The 19,775-nt window shown below is 45.4% G+C and overlaps 1 protein-coding gene across 1 annotated transcript in view; it reads right to left on the bottom strand.

The window, feature by feature from the left end:
- The window catches only part of LOC133089069 (alpha-1,3-mannosyl-glycoprotein 4-beta-N-acetylglucosaminyltransferase-like protein MGAT4E), a 31,023-nt gene extending 13,608 nt beyond the window's left edge, over positions 1-17,415 (bottom strand). Inside the window, exon 1 of the mRNA XM_061187227.1 lies at positions 17,268-17,415. Within this exon, the coding sequence (XP_061043210.1) occupies positions 17,268-17,415 (148 nt within the window). The remainder of the gene's footprint in view (positions 1-17,267) is intronic.
- Between the last annotated feature and the right edge of the window lie 2,360 nt (positions 17,416-19,775).

Here is a 19,775-nt window from a genome sequence, read left to right as displayed (position 1 = left end):
GGGCAGGGCTCAGTAAAACTTTAATCCGCTTGACTGCTGATGGGTGGAGCTGGGTTCCCTCCCTGTTGGTTGTTTGGCCTGAGGCAACCCAACAGTGGAGCCTACCTGGGCTCTTTGGTAGGGCTAATGGCAGACTCTGGGAGGGCTCACACGAAGGAGTACTTCCCAGAACTTCTGCTGCCAGTGTTCGTGTCCCCACGGTGAGCCACAGCCACCCCCCGCCTCTGCAGGAGACCCTCCAACACTAGCAGGTAGGTCTGGTTCAGTCTCCCATGGGGTCACTGCTCCTTCCCCTGGGTCCCGATGCGCACACTACTTTGTGTGTGCCCTCCAAGAGTGGAGTCTCTGTTTTCCCCAGTCCTGTCAAAGTCCTGCAGTCAAATCCCACTAGCCTTCAAAGTCTGATTCTCTATGAATTCCTCCTCCCGTTGCCGGACCCCCAGGTTGGGAAGCCTGACGTGGGGCTCAGAACCTTCACTCCAGTGGGTGAACTTCTGTGGTGTAAGTGTTCTCCAGTCTGTGAGTCACCCAACCAGCAGTTATGGGATTTGATTTTACTGTGATTGCGCCCCTCCTACCATCTCACTGTGGCTTCTCCTTTGTCTTTAGATGTGGGGTATCTTTTTTGGTGAGTTCCAGTGTCTTCCTGTCGATGATTGTCCAGCAGCTAGTTGTGATTCTGGTGTTCTCACAAGAGGGAGTGAGAGCACCTCCTTCTACTCCGTCATCTTGTTTCAGGCTCCTCTTTGTCCAGCTGATGGATTTAAAGTCGGGTCATGTGATTTAAAAACCAGTGACAGGGGACTTCCCTGGTGGCACAGTGGTTAAGAATCCGTCTGCCAATGCAGGGGACACGGGTTCAAGCCCTGGTCGGGGAAGATCCCACATGCTGCGGAGCAACTAAGCCTGTGCACCACAAATACTGAAGCCTGCTCTCTAGAGCCCGCGTGCCACAGCTACTGAGCCCGCATGCTTAGAGCCCGTGCTCCTCAACAAGAGAAGCCACCGCAATGAGAAGCCCGTGCACCACAACGAAGAGTAGCCCCCGCTCACCACAACTAGAGAAAGCCCGTGAGCAGCAACAAAGACCCAAGGCAGCCAGGAAAAAAAAAAAAAAGTGGCAGCTGATTGATTTAAATCCCGGTTATATGACATGAGGCGAGGTGCTAAAAACTTCTTTTTCATCTCTGGCTCGGAATATCATATTTATAACTTGGCTTTTCTTATGACTTAGAAAATGAGCTGTCTCTCCTTGGAATCATCAGGAGAAAAATACAGTATTTCAGGTTCATTCTTTTTTTTTTTTTTTTTTAATTTATTTATTTTTGGCTGTGTTGGGTCTTCGTTTCTGTGCGAGGGCTTTCTCTAGTTGCGGCGAGCGGGGGCCACTCTTCATCGCGGTGCGCAGGCCTCTCACTATCGCGGCCTCTCTTGTTGCGGAGCACAGGCTCCAGAGGCGCAGGCTCAGTAGTTGTGGCTCACGGGCCAGTTGCTCCGCGGCATGTGGGATCTTCTCAGACCAGGGCTCGAACCCGTGTCCCCTGCATTGGCAGGCAGACTCTCAACCACTGCGCCACCAGGGAAGCCCTCAGGTTCATTCTTGAAACTAACTTCTCACGGTTAAGGTGTATTGACTAAAAGATCTTCCTTCTCCAAGAGATTCTAAACCTCTGTAGGACAGTTCATTGTAATTGGAGAAAAAAGAAGAATGAATTCAGGCCAGCAGCTGCAGGAGGCCACGGCAGCCCCCAGGACTAGGGAAGGAGGAGGAGGAAGGGCGGAGAGTTGCCATTAGAGCAGACAACCTCCAGAGGGCGCTGAAGCACCGGCAGAGCCCACCTGCCACTCCCAGTTTGGCACTCCAGGGTCAGATTTGGGTTTGGAGATGGGGTTGCTGTAACCCCAAGGAGGTGAGCAGAGAGGAGGAGTTGATTACCGGTCTCCTCTGACTCTCTGGCCCAAATTGCCTGGCTTCACAGAGGGGACAGAGTTTTGCTTTCAGCATCCGATGGGGCACTTCCAGGCTGGTCGGGTTGCCCAGTGGCCCGCCAGCCTGACAGGCTGTCTGCGGTGTGACCGCCCTTTGTTTCCCCAGAAGCTGTACATCAGGGGGTGCGCAGGTGCCGGCGCCTATCCACCCCCCCCAAGGGGGACGGCACCCTCCCTGGCTGTACCCTATGATCATCAGGTACTTGAAATGACTGCAAGTTTTTTGACTTCGAGGAAAAGCCCACATAACCGCTTCTGCCTCATAATGTGTGGGATTCACTATAATGGAAGAACATTATAAAGAACAGGTAGAAAACTCACCTGTCGGTCTCCATGTAGGAGTTTATTTTGCATGAATCCCTCCTACACAAGTAGATAGCAGAGGATTATTTTTGTTCCTGTGTGTGTAGTTGTGGCAGAGGATGTAGGTATGGTGATTTGAAGCCCTTAGAGAAATATTCTCAGAACTCTCAAGACTTCTCTTGATTGGAACCGAAAGAGACCTGGAAAAGGAGGAAAAGAAAAGGAAGAGGGGGAAAGAACGACTGTTTCTCAGTAAATTCACCGTCTTGGTTGATCTGTCTTCTCATTTCTTCAGTGTTCCTTTCTTCCCCTTTTATTCCCTTCATCTGTCATGTGAGGACTATCTTTAATATATATATATATATTTAAAAATTTTTTTAAATTAATTAATTTATTTATTACTTTTGGCTGTGTTGGGTCTTTGTTTCTGTGCGAGGGCTTTCTCTAGTTGCGGCGAGTGGGGGCCACTCTTCATCGCGGTGCGCGGGCCTCTCACTGTCGCGGCCTCTCTTGTTGCGGAGCACAGGCTCCAGATGCTCAGTAGTTGTGGCTCACAGGCCCAGTTGCTCCGCGGCATGTGGGATCTTCCCAGACAAGGGCTCGAACCCGTGTCGCCTGCATTGGCAGGCAGATTCTCAACCACTGCGCCACCAGGGAAGCCCCAATATATATATTTTTAAATTAATTAATTAATTTATTTATTTTTGGTCGTGTTGGGTCTTCGTTGCTGCGCACGGACTTTCTCTAGTGGCGGCGAGCGGGGGCTACTCTTTGTTGCAGTGTGTAGGCTTCTCATTGTGGTGGCTTCTCTTTATTGTGGAGCACGGGCTCTAGGCACACAGGCTTCAGTAGTTGTGGCATGTGGGCTCAGTAGTTGTGGCTCATGAGCTCTAGAGTGCAGGCTCAGTAGTTGTGGCGCACGGGCTTAGTTGCTTCGCGGCATGTGGGATCTTCCCAGACCAGGGCTTGAACCCTTGTCCCTTGCATTGGCAGGCAGATTCTTAACCACTGCACCACCAGGGAAGTCCTATGTTTAATATTATGTTTGGATTTCTTTCAGTTTTGTGTGTGTGTGTGTGTATGATTATTTTAAGTTGCTGATCTCTTAATTTCAAATGGACATTAACAACGCTGCATTTTTACTCTTCTCCACCACAATTACTGAATTTGACATATTTTACATCTACTTGCTTTGTGTGTCCCTTAACTTCTTATTGTGGATATAGATGATTTTATTACATTTTTCTTTCATCCTTCCTACTAGCTGTGTACATGGTTGATTTACTACCTTTACTGAATATATTTGCCTTTACCAATGAGGTTTTTCCTTTAGTAATTTTCCTTTCATTATTTTTATGTTTCAGTTGTGGCCTTGTCTTTTTCACCTCGTGAAGCCCCTTTAAGATTTCTCATAAAGCTGGTTTGGCGATGCTGATTTCTTTTAGTTTTGCTTCTCTGTAAAACCTTAGATCTCTCCATCAAATCCGAAGGAGAGCCTTGCTGGGTAGAGTATTTTTGGTTATAGGATTTTCCCTTTCATGACTTTAAATATACCATGCCACGCCCTCTGGCATGCAGAGTTTATCCTGAAAAGTCAGCTGATAACTTTAAGCAAGTTCCCATGTTTGTAACTTGTTGTTTTTCCTTTGCTCCTTTTAATAGTCTCTTTTTTATCTTTATTTTTTTGCCATTTTAATTACAATGTGTCTTGATGTGGTTCTCTTTGGGTTGATCCTGTTTTGGCCTTACTGTGTTCACTGGGCTTGGATGTCTGTTTTCTTTCCCAGGTTAGGGAAGTTTTCAGCTTGTATGCCTTCAAGTATGTTCTCCATCCCTTTCTCTTTCCTTTTTCCTTCTGGGACCAGTATAATGCAAATGTTAGTACACTTGATGTTGTTTCAGTGGTCTGTTAAACTGTCCCCATTTCATTTTATTTTATTGTTTTACTGTTCATCTTCACCGATTTCCAGTACTCTGTCCTTAAGTTTTCTGATTCATTCCTCTGTATCATTTAGTCTACAGTAGTTTCCTTTTAGTGTATTTTTCATTTCAGTTACTGTATGCCTCATCTCTGTTTGGCTGTTCTTTAATAGTCTAACTCTTTTTTAAAAACTTCTAACTTCTTGCTCTGGTCGTCCATTCTTCTCTTGAGTTCTTTTTTTTTTTTTTAAATAAATTTATTTATTTATTTTTGGCTGTGTTGGGTCTTCGTTTCTGTGCAAGGGCTTTCTCCAGTTGCGGCGAGCGGGGGCCACTCTTCATCGTGGTGTGCGGACCTCTCACTGTCGCGGCCTCTCCCATTGCGGAGCACAGGCTCCAGACGCGCAGGCTCAGTAGTTGTGGCTCACGGGCCTAGTTGCTCCGTGGCATGTGGGATCCTACCGGACCGGGGCACGAACCCGTGTCCCCTGCATTGGCAGGCGGTTTCTCAACCGCTGCGCCACGAGGGAAGCCCATTCTCTTGAGTTCTTTGATCATCTTTACAATCATTACCTTGAACCCTTTCTTGAGGAGATTGGCTATCTCCACTTCACTTAGATCTTCTTCTAGGTTCTTATCTCGTTCCTTCATTTGGATCATGTTTCTGTGTCACCTCATTTTTCTTAACTTGCTGTTTTTATTGCTATGTATGTGATAGGTTCGTTACATTTCCTGACCTTGGAGAAGTGGCCTTTTGTAGAAGAGGTCCTATGTGTCCCAGCAGCCCACTGTCCCCTGGTCACTAGAACTATATGTTCTAGGTGTACCCCCTATGTGGGCTGCTTGGGCTCTTCTGCTGTGGTGGGCTGACTACTGTGGGTGGTCTGGTAGGCTTGGCTGCCCCCAGACTGCTTGTTTGCCAGGCTCTGCCTTGTATGGAGGCTGTCTGTGCTGCTTGGTGAGACTAAATCATAAGGCAGCTGGCTGCACAACTCTGGGGGACACCAAATCTAGTGCTGGTTCACTTATGGGTAGAACTGCAGTCCAGGTGATATCAGGGCTAGTGCCCAGTCACTGGTCCTGGGGCTATGCTGGCTACTGGGAGGAAGAGACAGGTCCTGCGTTCTGGCTGCAGGGCCCAGGAGTTGCAGAGTTGGTGTTGGATCACTGTTCCTGACACAGCTATCTGCAGGGTCTGGGGTATCCCTAATCTTGTGTTGGCACTCTGATGGGCAGGGTCAGGTCCCAGCTGAGTCCATGGCTGCTTCTGGCCTGCAAGTGAGTGTTCTGGTCACACAGGCTGCTGGGCTGTGGTATTCCTGGAGCCGGTGTGTGCCTGTTGGTGTATGAGGTTGATCCCAATGCTAGAGCAGGTTTGCTGTTGGGTAGGTCCAAGCTCCATCCAGTCCCTGTGCAGTTATCACCTGCCGATGGTGAGGCTGACTCCAAGGCCAGAGTAGGCTCACTTGTCAGAGGGGCCAGGGACTCTAGGGCTGGTGCCTGTCCACTGAGGTGTGGAGGCTGGTCCTGGGGCTTTTGGGGGCTGGGCCCATGTCCAGGGGCAGCTGTGCATTGAGAGGGTCTGAAGGCAGCCTGTTTGCTGGTGGGTGGGGCTATGCCCCTGCTCAGTTAGTTGCTTGGCCTGCAGCATCCTAGTACTTGTGTCTATAGTATGGTGGAGATGGGTAGGGCTCGGTCCTGAGGCTGATAAGCTAGAAGGAGGATTCTGAAGTTATGCTTGCTGGTATCAGTGTCCACGAGGTAGAAGGAGCTCCCCAAAATGGCTGCTGCCAGTGTCTGTGTCCTGAGGCTGTGCTGTAGTTGCCTCCTGCCTCTCCGGGAGACTCCAAGATCAGGAGGTAGGTGTGACCCGGGATACTTTCAAATGACTGCTTCTGTTCTGATTCTCAGATCATGTGGGATTTTGTGGGCATCCTTTAAGAGTGGAATCTCCATTTCCCACAGTCCTCTGGCTCTCTGGAAAATAAGCCCGACTGGTCTGCAAAGCCCAACTTTCTAGGGACTCTTCTTCCCAGCACAGGATCCCTGCGCTTGGGAGCCCAATGTTGGGTTCATACCCCTTGTTACCTGGGAGCACTTCTGAAATTGTAATTATTCTCCCATTTGTGGACCACCCACCTGGTGGTATGGGTCTTAACTATACTACATTTTGCCTTTCCTACCTGTCTTGTTGTGGTGTCTTTTTATGTCTTTAGCTGTAAAAGATCTTTTATGGTAGGTCCCATCGTTTTTCATCAATTGGTGTTCTGTAAATAGTTGTGACTTTGGTGTGCCCATGAGAGGCATCAAGCTCTGGGTCTTTCTATGCCACCATCTTGGACAATCTCTCCACTTCATTCTTAAATCATATTATTTAATTTTTCATAGTATCCTATTTGATTTGTGACAGTTTGAAATTTACTATAACTCATGTTTACTTGTCTGTTTTAAAAAACTGAATAGTGCGTTCATTCATTTTGAAATGAAGGTAGTGACCTGTGAATTTCCATACCTCAAGGATAATCAAGGATATGACAAAAGCCTTTTCTATCTGTGTTACCCTCAAACTCTGCACCCCACCCCAGCCTGGAGATTAACCTCTTGCACCCATGCTCACCCTCTCTTTTTGGACTGTTAACCATCATTGCATCTGTATGTGTGTTGACAAAGTGAATTATAGTCTTTCCAGGTTTTTTTTTTTTTTTTTTTTTGCTTTAGGGAATAGTCCTACTATGAATGTACATTTACTGGTCTGCTGAAGTTCAGATATAAACCTGTCAAGCACATTACCAGAATTGGAATTGCTTGTATATACACTTTGATAAATTTTAGAGACAGTGGTAGAACAGAATTAAATTGTATTTCAAATCCCACAATATTCTCACACCATGAAAACCCTTCCCTTTTTAATATATTTGTGTGTGGTTTATCTTTATGCCCGTACTATATTTCCCAGAGGTGAGTAAATGTTATGTTTCTTGCTAAAACATTTACTCTGTTGTTCAAAGTCAGGCTTTTAGCATGATCATATTTCCATGAACTTGCAAGTACAAGATCTTCTCTCACACTGTCTTTTACTCCCTGCTGTTTTACATTGCCCTTCTAATTCTCAGTCCTGGTCTTTCTTTATGCTCTTCATCAACCTGGATAGATTATACTATTTTCTCCCTTATTCAAGACCAATAGAACAGAATAGAACACCCAGAAATAAACCCTGATATATGGCCAAATGATTTTTGACAAGTTGCCAAAACTTTTCAAAGTAGAAAGGATAGTCTTTTCAACAAATGGTGCTGAGAAGTGTTGTTGTCAACATGCAAAAGAAGGAAGATGGACCCTTAGCTAACATTATATACAAAAATTACTGAAAATGTGTCAAGAAACTAAATATAAGACCTAATAAGATAAAAAGTCTTAGAAGAAGACACAGGACAAGAGCTTCATGACATTGGATTTGGCAGTGTTTCCCTCAATATGAAACAAAGGAACAACAAAGCCACAGCTAAGAAAAAATAAACAATTTGCAGTACATAATTTTTTTTAACAAATGTGTATCAAAGAAACGTAAACAGAATAAAATGGCAACCCACAAGATGGGAGAAAATATTTGAAAGTCATCTATCTGACAAGAGATTTCTATTCAGAATATACAGAGAACTCCTACAACTCAACAAAAAGCAAACACCCTGATTCAAAAATGGATAAAAGGCTTGAATAGATGGTTCTTCAAAAAAAGATGTACAAATGACTAAGCACTTGAAAAGATGCTCCATATCACTAAATACATGTTTGTATACTTGTGTGCATGCATACACACACAAACACACACACACACACACACACACAAGCAGAAAACAAGTATTGGTGAGGATGTGAAGGAAATGGAACCATTGTTCTATGTCAGTGGGAATGTAGAATGATACAGCTGCTTTGCAAAACAGTATGGCAATTTTTCAGATATTGAAAAATAGAATTACTACATGATCCAGTAATTTTACTATGAGGTATACCCAAAGGAATTGAAATCGGGGTCTTAAAGAGATATTTGTACTCTGATGTTTATAGCAGTAATAATCACAGTAGCTAAAATATGAAAGGAACCTAAGTGTTCATCCACCAGTTCCTGGATAAGCAAAATGTGGTATACCCATATAATAGAATATTATTCAGTCGTAAGAATGAAAAGACCTAGGAATAAGCTTCAACATGGATGAATCTTGAGAAAATCTAGCTACCAAAAATGCCATTTTTGTGACTTTTAGCGAGTCATTACAATACAAGTACTTATTTCAGTTATATGGGGCACTTAGTGTAGTCAAAATCACAGAAATTGAGAGGGTAATGATGCTTTTCAGGTGGTTATGGAACAAAAAGGAAAGTTATGTTTAAAAGATATAGAGTTACAGTTTTAAAAGATAGAAAAGAGTTAGAAAGCTAAATGGTGATGCTGATCGCCCAATAATGTGAATGTATTTAATCTCACTGAACAGTGCACTTTATAATAAACATGTTATATTTTATGTTATTTGATTTTACCAACATAAAAAATTGGGAAAGAATGTACTATCAGGAAAAGGAGTGGACCTGGGATACAGCAGAGAGTAATCAGAAGGGTGAGACATTGCCTATGTTGAAGAAGAAGAGCTGAGAGTTTCATTGGCCAGAAGAGACTTTATAAAAAAGAAAAAAAAATTACTCTGAGGGTGTATTAGATAGATATCTGTGGGTGTACTGCTATCTCCCATGGGTTATCTTAAAGAGTCTTTAATAAAGTCCATAAGGCTTGCTGAGGCTTTTTTAAAAACTGGATTGCCTAGGAGATAATTAGAGGGTGGTACTTAAGTCTTTGTCTAGGTTGACAGATTTTGCAGCGAAGACTAATTTAAGAACAGTGGAGACCCTGAGAGTGTAAGTACATGGAAATTAGGAAAAAAAAAAATAAAGTGAATTAGGAAAACTTTAGACTTCTAAGGTCATGGATTACTGAGTCAGACCTGAGATTTCTAAGCAGTTATACATGCAGTTGATATTTGGATTACTTGTTGATAAAGATAAGTGGAAAAACTAGAGTTGTTCCCAAGTGTAGGTAAGATGTAATGAGAGGATGGAGGTGGAAAGTAGGGAGGCCCAGAGAGAAGTGGGAAGGTCATATTGGGCCAAGATGGTGGTAATATCCAGCAGAACAGATGGTAGGGCAGACTATGGATGCATCTTTTTTATTTTGGCTCCCCCCCTCATCCTTAATAATTCTTTGGGAATATTTCATGGCTCTGTGATGCAGGTACAGAATTCGAGTGAGGAGACTACACCCTCAGTGTCCAGCTGTCTGAGTCCTCAGTGTGCTTCAAATGATGGAGAACTATTGCTTCTTTATGAGAAGAGTTAGTACCTCGTAGCTAAGCTTAAGCTGGAGCTTATGCAGTATTGATTCCATTTTATGTATACTGTTGGAATGGAGGTTCCTGCTTCTCTTTTTTTGACCATCATGAAATGAATCTATATTTATCAATATTTGGGTATATCAGATAAATACATTAGGTAAAGGAATCCTATATATTGCTCCCTGTATAGTTTGCTTCTTTCTTGTTTCACTTTTACCTTTACTAAATTAGCACAGGGAGAGACCTTGAAATGTTCTAATCAGGAGAGATTAATTTCTTAAAGAAGAAAAAATAGAAAACATTTTTATCGACTTTCACATTGAGGATCAAGGGGAATGACATCAGTGAAAATGTCACAAACTCTGGCTTGGGTCCATCCCCAGAAACACTGACATAGGTGGTAAAACCTGTCAGAAATGATCTTATCAACACATGTAAGTTTTCTTTTCTTTTTGCCATGTAGATTTATCTTTCATTGAAACTTTACTTACTACAGGATGTGGAGAATAAACAAGGAAGTAGAAACTGTGTTTCCTGATGAGAGAATCACTAAGTCACATTAGCAGTGCTGGGCTATGTCTTACAACGACCGTAATTAAAACAAACAAACAAACAAACAAACACCTTTTTTTTTGTAAGTTCTGACATTTCATAGTTAAAGACAAAGTAACAGATACAGACTTAGATTTACTAGAATTGAGTATAATTTTGATCGTACCTGTGTTGAATGTATGAGCATGACCTGCTACAATATTTCATTATACTTATTTCCACAACTGACAAATTCCCTTTTCCACTACTGATATGTTGCATGTAAGGAATGCATAGGTCACTAACCCCAGCTGGTCACAGGTAAACTCTGCTGAATGGATTATTGCATGTTTTCCTGCTGTAACACCCTCCATTCTCAAGTATCATGCCTGCAGAGTATCTGGGCTCTTCTTTCTTCTGGATAAAGGATAGATAATCACCTAATTTTATGAGAAATATATAAATAGTATTTACATATTCTTCAGTTTATTTATCCATTCTCTTTCAAATCCTAAGTGCAAATATTAAAGTGATTTCCAAGAGGGTGGTAAATAAGACAGCTATGTTTATGCTCCAAAATTAGCAATAAATCATAATACAATTGTAAATGTATTATTGTGTGATTAATATATAGATACTTACGTCGATGCAATTTTAGTAATACTTTGTGGAGAGCCTCAGAATCTAGGTATTAAAAAAAAAAAGGAGTTCTTGAAACAATCAGGGAATTATAGAGAAGTCTTTATGTGTATAATTATCAATTTGAAATAATGCATTTTCCCAGAAATAAACTAGGCATAAAATTGTAGCAAAAAGATACAGGAAATGAAACAGCATGTGAGATGGCCATACAAGAAAAAGACTATTCTCAGAGAATAATGAACAGTGTGGAGTTCAGCAGAAGGATAATACAGATTCAGAGAGTAAATCTTTGGAGAGCCCAACTATGAGTTCCTCATATTTCATCTTTGGAGAGAAGGTAGTCATTTGAAATAGGATGTTATAAGGTGACATTAACATACTTAAATACTTTCATTTAGAAATGGCAACTTAGAACCAGAATAAATGAAAGAGAGCACAAAATTATGTTTTTGTTGATTTTTAAAGACCTCAGGTGAGTGTTGATAATTTAAAAATACATGGTGTCTTGAGTAAAGTTGCATGGAATTTGAGATCTGTAAAAAAGCGTTTCTTTTCTGTAATGCTTGGATGTGAATTGGGCATTTTTGCAAGAAAGAGATTTCAGGATGCAAATCTCATGTCTCTAAGGTGGGAAGTCAGTTCCTAGTGGGACATTCTATTAAACTTGGGAGAGTGGAGAAATATTTCTTTGGAGGGAAGAGGTCACGAATCCGTTTTTAATAAAGTTAGTGGTTTATAGTATACCGAATGAGCAAAATGGCTATTTCTGAACTTTAAGAAAAAAATAATATAGTTTTTCTGCATTTATATTATGAAGCTGATGTAAAATATCAAAAATACTTTACTTTGAAAAACAATGTAATCAATTTGACATAATTTATATATTGAACCTGTGGTACCTACACACAAAAAACTTACATTTAAAAAATTTTTCTGCATTTAAAAAATATTTTCAAGTATAGATGATTTACAATGTTGTATTTTTTTTTATACATCTTTTTTGGAGTACAATTGCTTTATAACGTTGTGTTAGTTTCTGCTGTACAAAAAAGTGAATCAGCTATATGTATACATATATTCCCCATATCCCCTCCCTCTTGACCCTCTTCCCACCCTTACTATCCCACCCCTCTACATCATCACAAAGCACTGAGCTGATCTCCCTGTGCTATGCAGCAGCTTCCCACTAGTTATTTGACATTTGGTAGTGTATATATGTCAATGCTATTCTCTCACTACGTCCCAGCCTCCCCTTCTGCCCCCTGTGTCCTCAAGTCTGTTCTCTACATCTGTGTCTTTATTCCTGCCCTGTCACTAGGTTCGTCAGTACCACTTTTCAGATTACATATATATGCATTATCGTACGGTATTTGTTTTTCTCTTTCTGACTTACCTCACTCTGTATGACAGACTCTAGATCCATCCACCTCACTAGAAATAACTCACTTTCGTTCCTTTTTATCGCTGAGTAATATTCCATTGTACATATGTGCCACATCATCTTTATCCATTCAATTGTCGATGGACATTTAGGTTGCTTCCATGTCATGGCTATTGTAAATAGTGCTGCAGTGAACATTGTGGTACGTGTATCTTTTTGAATTATGGTTTTCTCAGGGTATATGCCCGATAGTGGAATTGCTGGGTCAAATGGTAGTTCTAGTTTTAGTTTTTAAGGAATCTCTATACTGTTTTCCATAGTGGCTGTATCAATTTACATTCCCACCAACAGCTCAGGAGGATTCCCTATTTTCCACACCCTTTCCAGCATATATACAATGTTATGTTAATTTCTGCTGTGCACCAAAGTGATTCAGTTATATATATATATTTATTCTTTTCCATTAGAGCTTATCACAGGGTATTGAATACAGTTCCCTCTGCTGTACAGTAAGAACTTGGGTTTATCCATCCTATGTACAATAGTGTGCATCTGCTATTCCAAAATTCACAATGTTTCCCTCACCCCCTTCTTGACAACCGCAAGTCTGTTTTCTGTATCTGTGTGTTTGTTTCTGGTACATTCTTTTCCGAGGATTACAGTGTACTGAGTCGAGATCTCTGTGCTATACAAGTAGGTCCTTATCAATGATCTATTTTCACTATGGAAGGATATGCATGCTAATTTCAACCTCCTTGTTTATGCCTAGCCCCATTCCACCTTTCCACTTTGGTAGTCATAAGTTTGTTTTCTAAATCTGTGACTCTGTTTCTGTTTTGTGAGTTCATTGGTATCCATTTTTAGATTCCACCTATAAGTAATATCATATGATAAGACTCTTTCTCTGTCTGACTTATGTCACTTAGTATGATCCTATCTAGTTCCATGCGAGTTGCTACAACTGGCCTTATTTCATTCATTTCATGGCTGAGAATTATTCCATTGTACATAAGTACCACATCTTCTTTATCCATTGTTACCTTCCAAGGACATTAAGGTTGCTTCCAAGTTGAGACTCTTGTAAACAGGGCTCCACTAAAAGTTGGGGTGCCTGTGTCCTGGCGATTTATGGTTTTCACACGATATACGCCCAGGAGTGGAATGCCGCATGCTCTGTAGCTCTGTTTTGTGGATTTTTTTAGGAAACAATGTACACTTCTCCAGAGTGGCCGTTGGCAATTTACATTCCCACCATCAGCGTAGCAGGGCTCCCTTTTCTCCACGCCATCTCCTGCATTTCTTGTTTTTAAGTTTGTGAGGGTGACCATTCTGACTGGTGCAAAGTGATACCTCTTTGTACTGTTGATTTGCATTTCCCCAGGTTTGGGTGGCCAAAAGGCGTTCGGCGTTTTTGGCCACCCGAATCGTAGGCGATGTTGAACAGCTTTTCATCTGCGTTCACGGCGAGTCCAATCTACCTCTTGAAATCCGGTTCCTGCAATTCTGCCTTGTTTTCAAGTCTCTTTCAAACACTTACCCCATTTTTCAACGCTAGGTGTCATTTACAGTCCTGCAGGCTTTGTGCATTGCAGTGCCCCTTAGCACAGGTTTTCAACTTGTTTCTGGAACCGGCCACAGAGCGGCAGGATTGCCTCAGGCCCCATTCTGGTTACTGGGGCAACCTGAGCCTTCGGGCAATTCCTCTTCCAGATTGGAGATTAGAGTGGCATGTGCCTTCCAAACACCTAGGGCTTGTGTCTCATTCCTTCCCCCCCTCCCTTTCATGCCCTGGACAAATTCGAAGCAGCGCAAACCTGCTGTTGAAGGTGCTGCCTTCCCCCGGTGGGGAGACTCCAAGGAAGGAGGCTGCGGGGGGACCCCACCAGCAGGAGATGTGGAGATAGGGTGACTTTTCCAATCTCCTCCTGCCCAGACGGTCCACCACCCTCTGTGTGTCCCCGGCATGCTTCAGCTGTAGGTAGGCTCCCTGCACCTGGAGATTAGGGACCCATGCGGCGGGGAATGGCAGTTCCACTCCAGGGGGGCTGCATTTGCTGACCCATCCTCACCAGGTCACTCAGCCCCACGAGTGTCCAGCCTTACGACCCTAGCCAGCTCTGGGTCTACATGACGTGACACCAGGTTGGGTGGCGGCCCCTGAAAGAATTTACTTAGAATTCCTCTCTGTCTCTCTTTATTTTTAATGTGGAGTATAGCTGAGTTACAATGCTGTGTTTCTTTCTGGTGTACATCCACTTGATTCACTTACAGAGAGACATCTGTGTATTCTTTTCCAGATTCTTACCTGTCTTATATATCCTTTCCCGGTGATTACAGTGTGTTGAGTCGAGTTCTGTGTGCTATACTGTATCTCCGTGTTGATTACCTATTTTGTCTGTGGAAGGGTGTGTGTGCTAATTTCAACCTCCTGGTTTAGGCTTTCCTGACCCCACCTTTCCCGGTTAGTAGTCAGAAGTGTGTTTTCTAAATCTAGGTCTCTGTGTTTTGCGAATTAGTTCATTTGCATCCATTTTTAGATTCCATCTATAAGTGATATCGTATGAAAAGTCTCTTTCTCTGACTTATGTCTCTTACTATGATCCTATCTAGGTCCATGCGAGTTGCTGCAACTGCCCTTACTTCATTAATTTCATGGCTAAGTAATATTCCATTGTACAGAAGTACCACATCTTCTTTATCCATTTTTGCCTTCGAAGGACATTGAGGTTGCTGCCAAGTCGAGGCTCCTGCAAACAGGGCTGCCCTAAAGGTTGGGTGCCTGTGTCCTGGCGATTTATGGTCTTCACACGATATACACCCAGGAGTGGAATGCCATGTGCTCTGTAGCTCTATTTTGTGGATTTTTTGGGAAGCTCTATACTTTTCTCCAGAGTGGCTGTTAGCAATTTACATTCCCACCATCGGCGTAGCAGGGGTCCCTTTTCTCCACTCCCTCTCTTGCATTTCTTGTTTTTACACTTTGTGAGGATGGCCATTTTGAGTGGTGCGAAGTGACAGCTCTTTGTAGTGTTGATTTGCTTTTCCCTCTTGTCTGGTTGCCCAAAAAGTGCACACGGCTTTAAGGAAAACTCCTTAAGCCCTTTTTGGCAACTGAATCCTTGGCGATGTTGAGCAGCATTTCATGTGCTGTAATGGCGAGTCCAATCTACCTCTTGAAATCATGTTCCAGCAATTCGGCCTTGTTTTCAAGTCCTTTTCTTATGTACCCCGAGACATTTTTCGACATTAGGTGTCATTTACATCGCTGCAGGCTTTGTGAATTGCAGTGACCCTGAGCACCGATTTTCACACTGTTGTTACCGACCACAAAACAGCAGGATTGCTTCACGCCCAATTCTGGTGTCAGGGGCATCCTAAACTATCGGGAAACACCTCTTCCTGATTGGAAATTAGAGTGGAATGTGCCTGTCCAATCACCTGGAGCTTGTGTCTCATTCCTTCCCTGCCCCCTGCTTTCCCTTTATCACCCGGAATTATTACAAGATGTGCAAACCGGCTGTTGAGGGGGCCTCCTTCCCAAGGTGTGGAGACTCTATGGAAAGAGGATGGAGGGGGAAACCCCACCCCCAGGAGATGTGGAGATGAGGTGACTTTTCCAGACTCTTCCAACCCAGATGGTCCACCACCCTCTGGGTGTCCCAGGCATGTTTTAGCTGTAGGTTGGCTCCCTGCGCCTGGAGACTTAGGGCTCATGGAGTGATGACGGGGCAGTACAGCTGCAGTGAGGCTGCATTTGCTGGCACATCCTCACCGGGTCACTCAGCCCCACGAGTGTCCACTGTTAGGGGCCTAGACAGCTATGCGTCTGCAAGATGTGACACTAGGTTCGGTCACTGCCCTTGAAGAATTTACTAAGAATTTCTCTCCTCTCTCACACTCCCTCTCTGTCTTTTTTAATTATCTTTTTTTTTAATAGTGGAGTATAGCTGATTTGCAATGCTGTGTCTCCTTCCTGTGTATATCCCCTTGATTCACTTACAGAGTGACATCTATATATTCTTTTCCAGATTCTTACCAGTCTTACAGATTCTATTCTGGTGATTACAGTGTGTTGAGTCGACTTCTATGTCCTATACAGTAGGTCCCTGTCGATGACCTATTTTGCCTGTGGAAGGGTATCTATGCTAATTTCAACCTCCTGGTTTATGCCTCTCCCCACCCCACCTTTCCCCTTTAGTAGCCATAAGTGTGTTTTCTAAATCTGTGACTCTGTTTGTTTTGTGTGTTAGTTCATTTGTATCCATGTTTAGAATCCACTTATAAGTGACATAATATGATAAGTCTTTTTCTCTGTCTGACTTATGTCACTCAGTATGATCCTATATTGTTCCATGCGAGTTGCTGCAACTGGCCTTATTTCATTCATTTCATGGCTGAGAATTATTTCATTGTACATAAGTACCACATCTTCTTTATCATTTTTTTCCTTCCAAGGACATTTAGGTTGCCCCCAAGTCGAGGCTCTTGCAAACTGGGCTGCACTAAACGTTGGGGTGCACATGTCCTTTCCATTTATGGTTTTCCCAACGTATACGCCCACGAGTGGAAGTGCCGTATGTGCTGTAGCTCTATTTTTTAGATTTTTTTAGGAAACACCATACACTTCTCCAGGGTGGCTGTTAGCAATTTACACTCCCACCATCAGCTTAGCAGGGTTCCCTTTTCTCCACGCCCTCTTCTGCATTTCTTGTGTTTACACTTTGTGAGGATGGCTATTTTGACTGGTGGGAAGTGATACCTCTTTGTAGTGTTGATTTGCGTTTCCCTCATGTCTGGTTGGCCCAAAAGGTGTAAGGGTTTTTCCTTAATATTGCTTCAATCCCCATTCTGGTCACTGGGGCAACCTGAGCCTTAGGGAAATTCCTCTTCCTGATTGAAATTTAGAGTGGCATGTGCCTGTCCAAACATGTAGGGATTTTGTCTCATTCCTTCCCCACCTTCCCCTCCATCCCCTGGACAAATTCCAAGCCATGCATCCGGCTGTTGAAGGTGCTGACTTCCCCAGGTGGGGAGACTCTAAGGAAAGAGGCTGGAGGGGGAACCCGAGCACCAGGAGATGTGGAGATGGGGTGACTTTTCCAATCTCTTCCCGCCCATACGGTCCTCCATCCTCTGGGTGTCTGGTCGGGCACCGGGTCGTTTCCAGCGGTGTGGGCTCGGGCGCCACCCTGCAGGGAGCAGCCCTGATCCCGCGCCTACAGCGCCGCCTGCTGGTCTCTCCGTCCTCCCGTCAGGCACGGTCTCCATCTTCCCCCCTGCCTCAGATGGTCCGTCCCTTCACTGTCTGGCGATCAGCCTCTCATCCCCACCGCCCCCAACCCTAGCTCCACACCCCTGGTCCTGCCTCATGGATGACCCAGGACCCTCCCTGGGCTCCCCTGCCTGCCCACCTTTGTTCAGTGTCCTCCGTCCTCCCATTGGGACAGGTGAATGTTCCCTCTGGAAGCTCCAAACATTTCACCCCAACATCTTCCCCAGGGTCGGCCCCATGTCCCGTCAGGATGTTCCACCCTCACCAAGCCCCCGACTACATGGCAAGGGCGGGCATCAGGCCTGCTGCATGCACTGCTGTGCGTCCTGCTGTATACACAGGCATGACCCTGCCCCAGGAGGCAGGAAAACCAGCCCTCCTGCGGGATGTGGGGAGACAGACTGACCACAGGGTGGACATCAGCTCTCGGCTCACCAGGCAAGGGCAGCCGAGTGCTTGCTCCTTTGACCATTTCTCACCCAGCCTGACCGTGACCTGGCTTTGTTCCCACCCTCGTTGTCCCTCCATTGGCCTCACTCTTGTGAGCAGAGCGGGACAGTGTGGTCAGTGGTCACAGGCTGAGACACACAGACACTGGCTGACCTGTGCGCACCCATGCTGACCACACGGAACGGGCACTGCACCAGGGCCTGGGAGGTGTGGGTTCCCCTGCCCGCAGAGAGGCCGGGCCTCTGCTCCTGGCTCCAGAGGTCACCTTGAGTCTTTCGGGAGTGTCCGTGCTCTGTGGGCCTCGCTCCAGGCTGGTCTGTGCTGATGGCATGAGGCCTGGTGGGGCTTCCTGAGTCCCCCCGGGGGCTGGAGGCCAAGGTCAGGCACATGGTGTCCCCCACGTCGACGTGACAGACCCAATAAGCCCTGCACTTCAGGACTCAGGTGGGCTTCCCTGGGCTGCCACAGCTGAGGATGCTGGACCCTGCTCGTCCCCTCTGTCCTCGCTGATTTTAACTTGCATCCTTCACCATAATATACCCTGGGTATAACAGCTTCAGGGAATTCTGGGAGCCTCCAAGAAAAAAGAAGCCAGGGAGGGGGTCTCTGTGTCCCCGACTCTGCAGTTGGAGTCAGAAGTCGGTGGGGAGGATCTTGAGGCCCTGGAATCTGAAGGACCCCCCTACCAGGGGAGGGGTAGGAGACCCCGGGTGGAAGTTAAGCTGAGTCCAAGGCCCTCCTGGGTAGGAGGCATCCTAGCCCCCGTGGATCCCAAAGAGGCCGGCTCCCTCCTCCCCTCAGCCCCCAGGCCTGGTCCTTGGCTTTTGAGAAATTCCTTAGGGTGGGGTCCCAGTGCTGGAGATGCCCCAGTGCTGTGGCCTCCTGAGCCTCCAGTGAGGATAACGGGAGTGGGGGAAGACTTGTTCACAGAAAGGGAGCTTCTGCCAGAATGAAGCCTGGGTCTGCTGCCCCCGACCCCAGGTGCACTGGGGCAGGAACGTGAGAGCGAGGCTCCTTCCCCTCCCAAGACACATGGGGCACTGGTCACTGGACTCACACATGATATTAAAATCTCCCACGCAGATCTGTTGGGTGACAGACACCATTTAAATTCTCTTAATGGGGCGGGGGGAGGTGTCCAGGGAGGGAAGCTGGGGGTGGGGAGAGGTGGAAAATCACCCACGGACACGCTCTCCCTGCAGCAACCCCCCAGGTGAGCCCAGGTAGAGGTGGACCCCTCAAGTCAGAGCCCTCATGGCTCACCCACATTCTGGGTCTTTGGGGGACAAATAGCCAAGCACCCCCAGTACTTGCCTACACCTGCTGCAGTTAGGGCCTGCCCTGTCTTCTTCATGGCCAAGTTCTTACCCGACCAGAAGGCCTCTTGGAGGCTAATGGGATGGGGGTGTCCATGGCAGGACTGGAGGGTCTGTCGTGGGCTGGAGGCCACGTGGCAGGCAGGAGGGCTCCCACCGGCCCTGCCGGTCCACACCTCATGGTCATAGGCCCGCACAGAGCCCACCAGGCTGTGGATGTGGTAGAAGGTGCTGGGGACCGGTCCAGCCCATGCATGTGTCTGACCACCGAGCAGTGTGGAGTATTCCCAGGGAGCCCTGGCCGTGCTCGCACCCTCCCGGGAAGGACACATCAGCGTGGTCCCTGGAATGACCGGGAGGTCAGCCGGAAGCGCTCCCCACCCAACCTCACTGTTACGACAAGAAACAAGAGGCAACTCCGTGCAGAAAGACAGAACATCACCAGCCTGATGCTGTCCTGAAGAAGGTCGGCTGGCATCTGGGAACTGGGTGCTATAGTGGGTTGAATGGGGGGGCCCCCCAGAAGTTATGTCCACATCATGACCCCCACGATCTGAGAATGGAACGTTATTTGGAAGTAGGGTTTTTGC

The sequence above is a fragment of the Eubalaena glacialis genome, chromosome 3, assembly GCF_028564815.1.
Source record: "Eubalaena glacialis isolate mEubGla1 chromosome 3, mEubGla1.1.hap2.+ XY, whole genome shotgun sequence".
Lineage (NCBI taxonomy): Eukaryota > Metazoa > Chordata > Mammalia > Artiodactyla > Balaenidae > Eubalaena > Eubalaena glacialis.
Note: the sequence above shows the minus strand (reverse complement) of the source record. Positions and strands in the feature narration are given on the sequence as shown.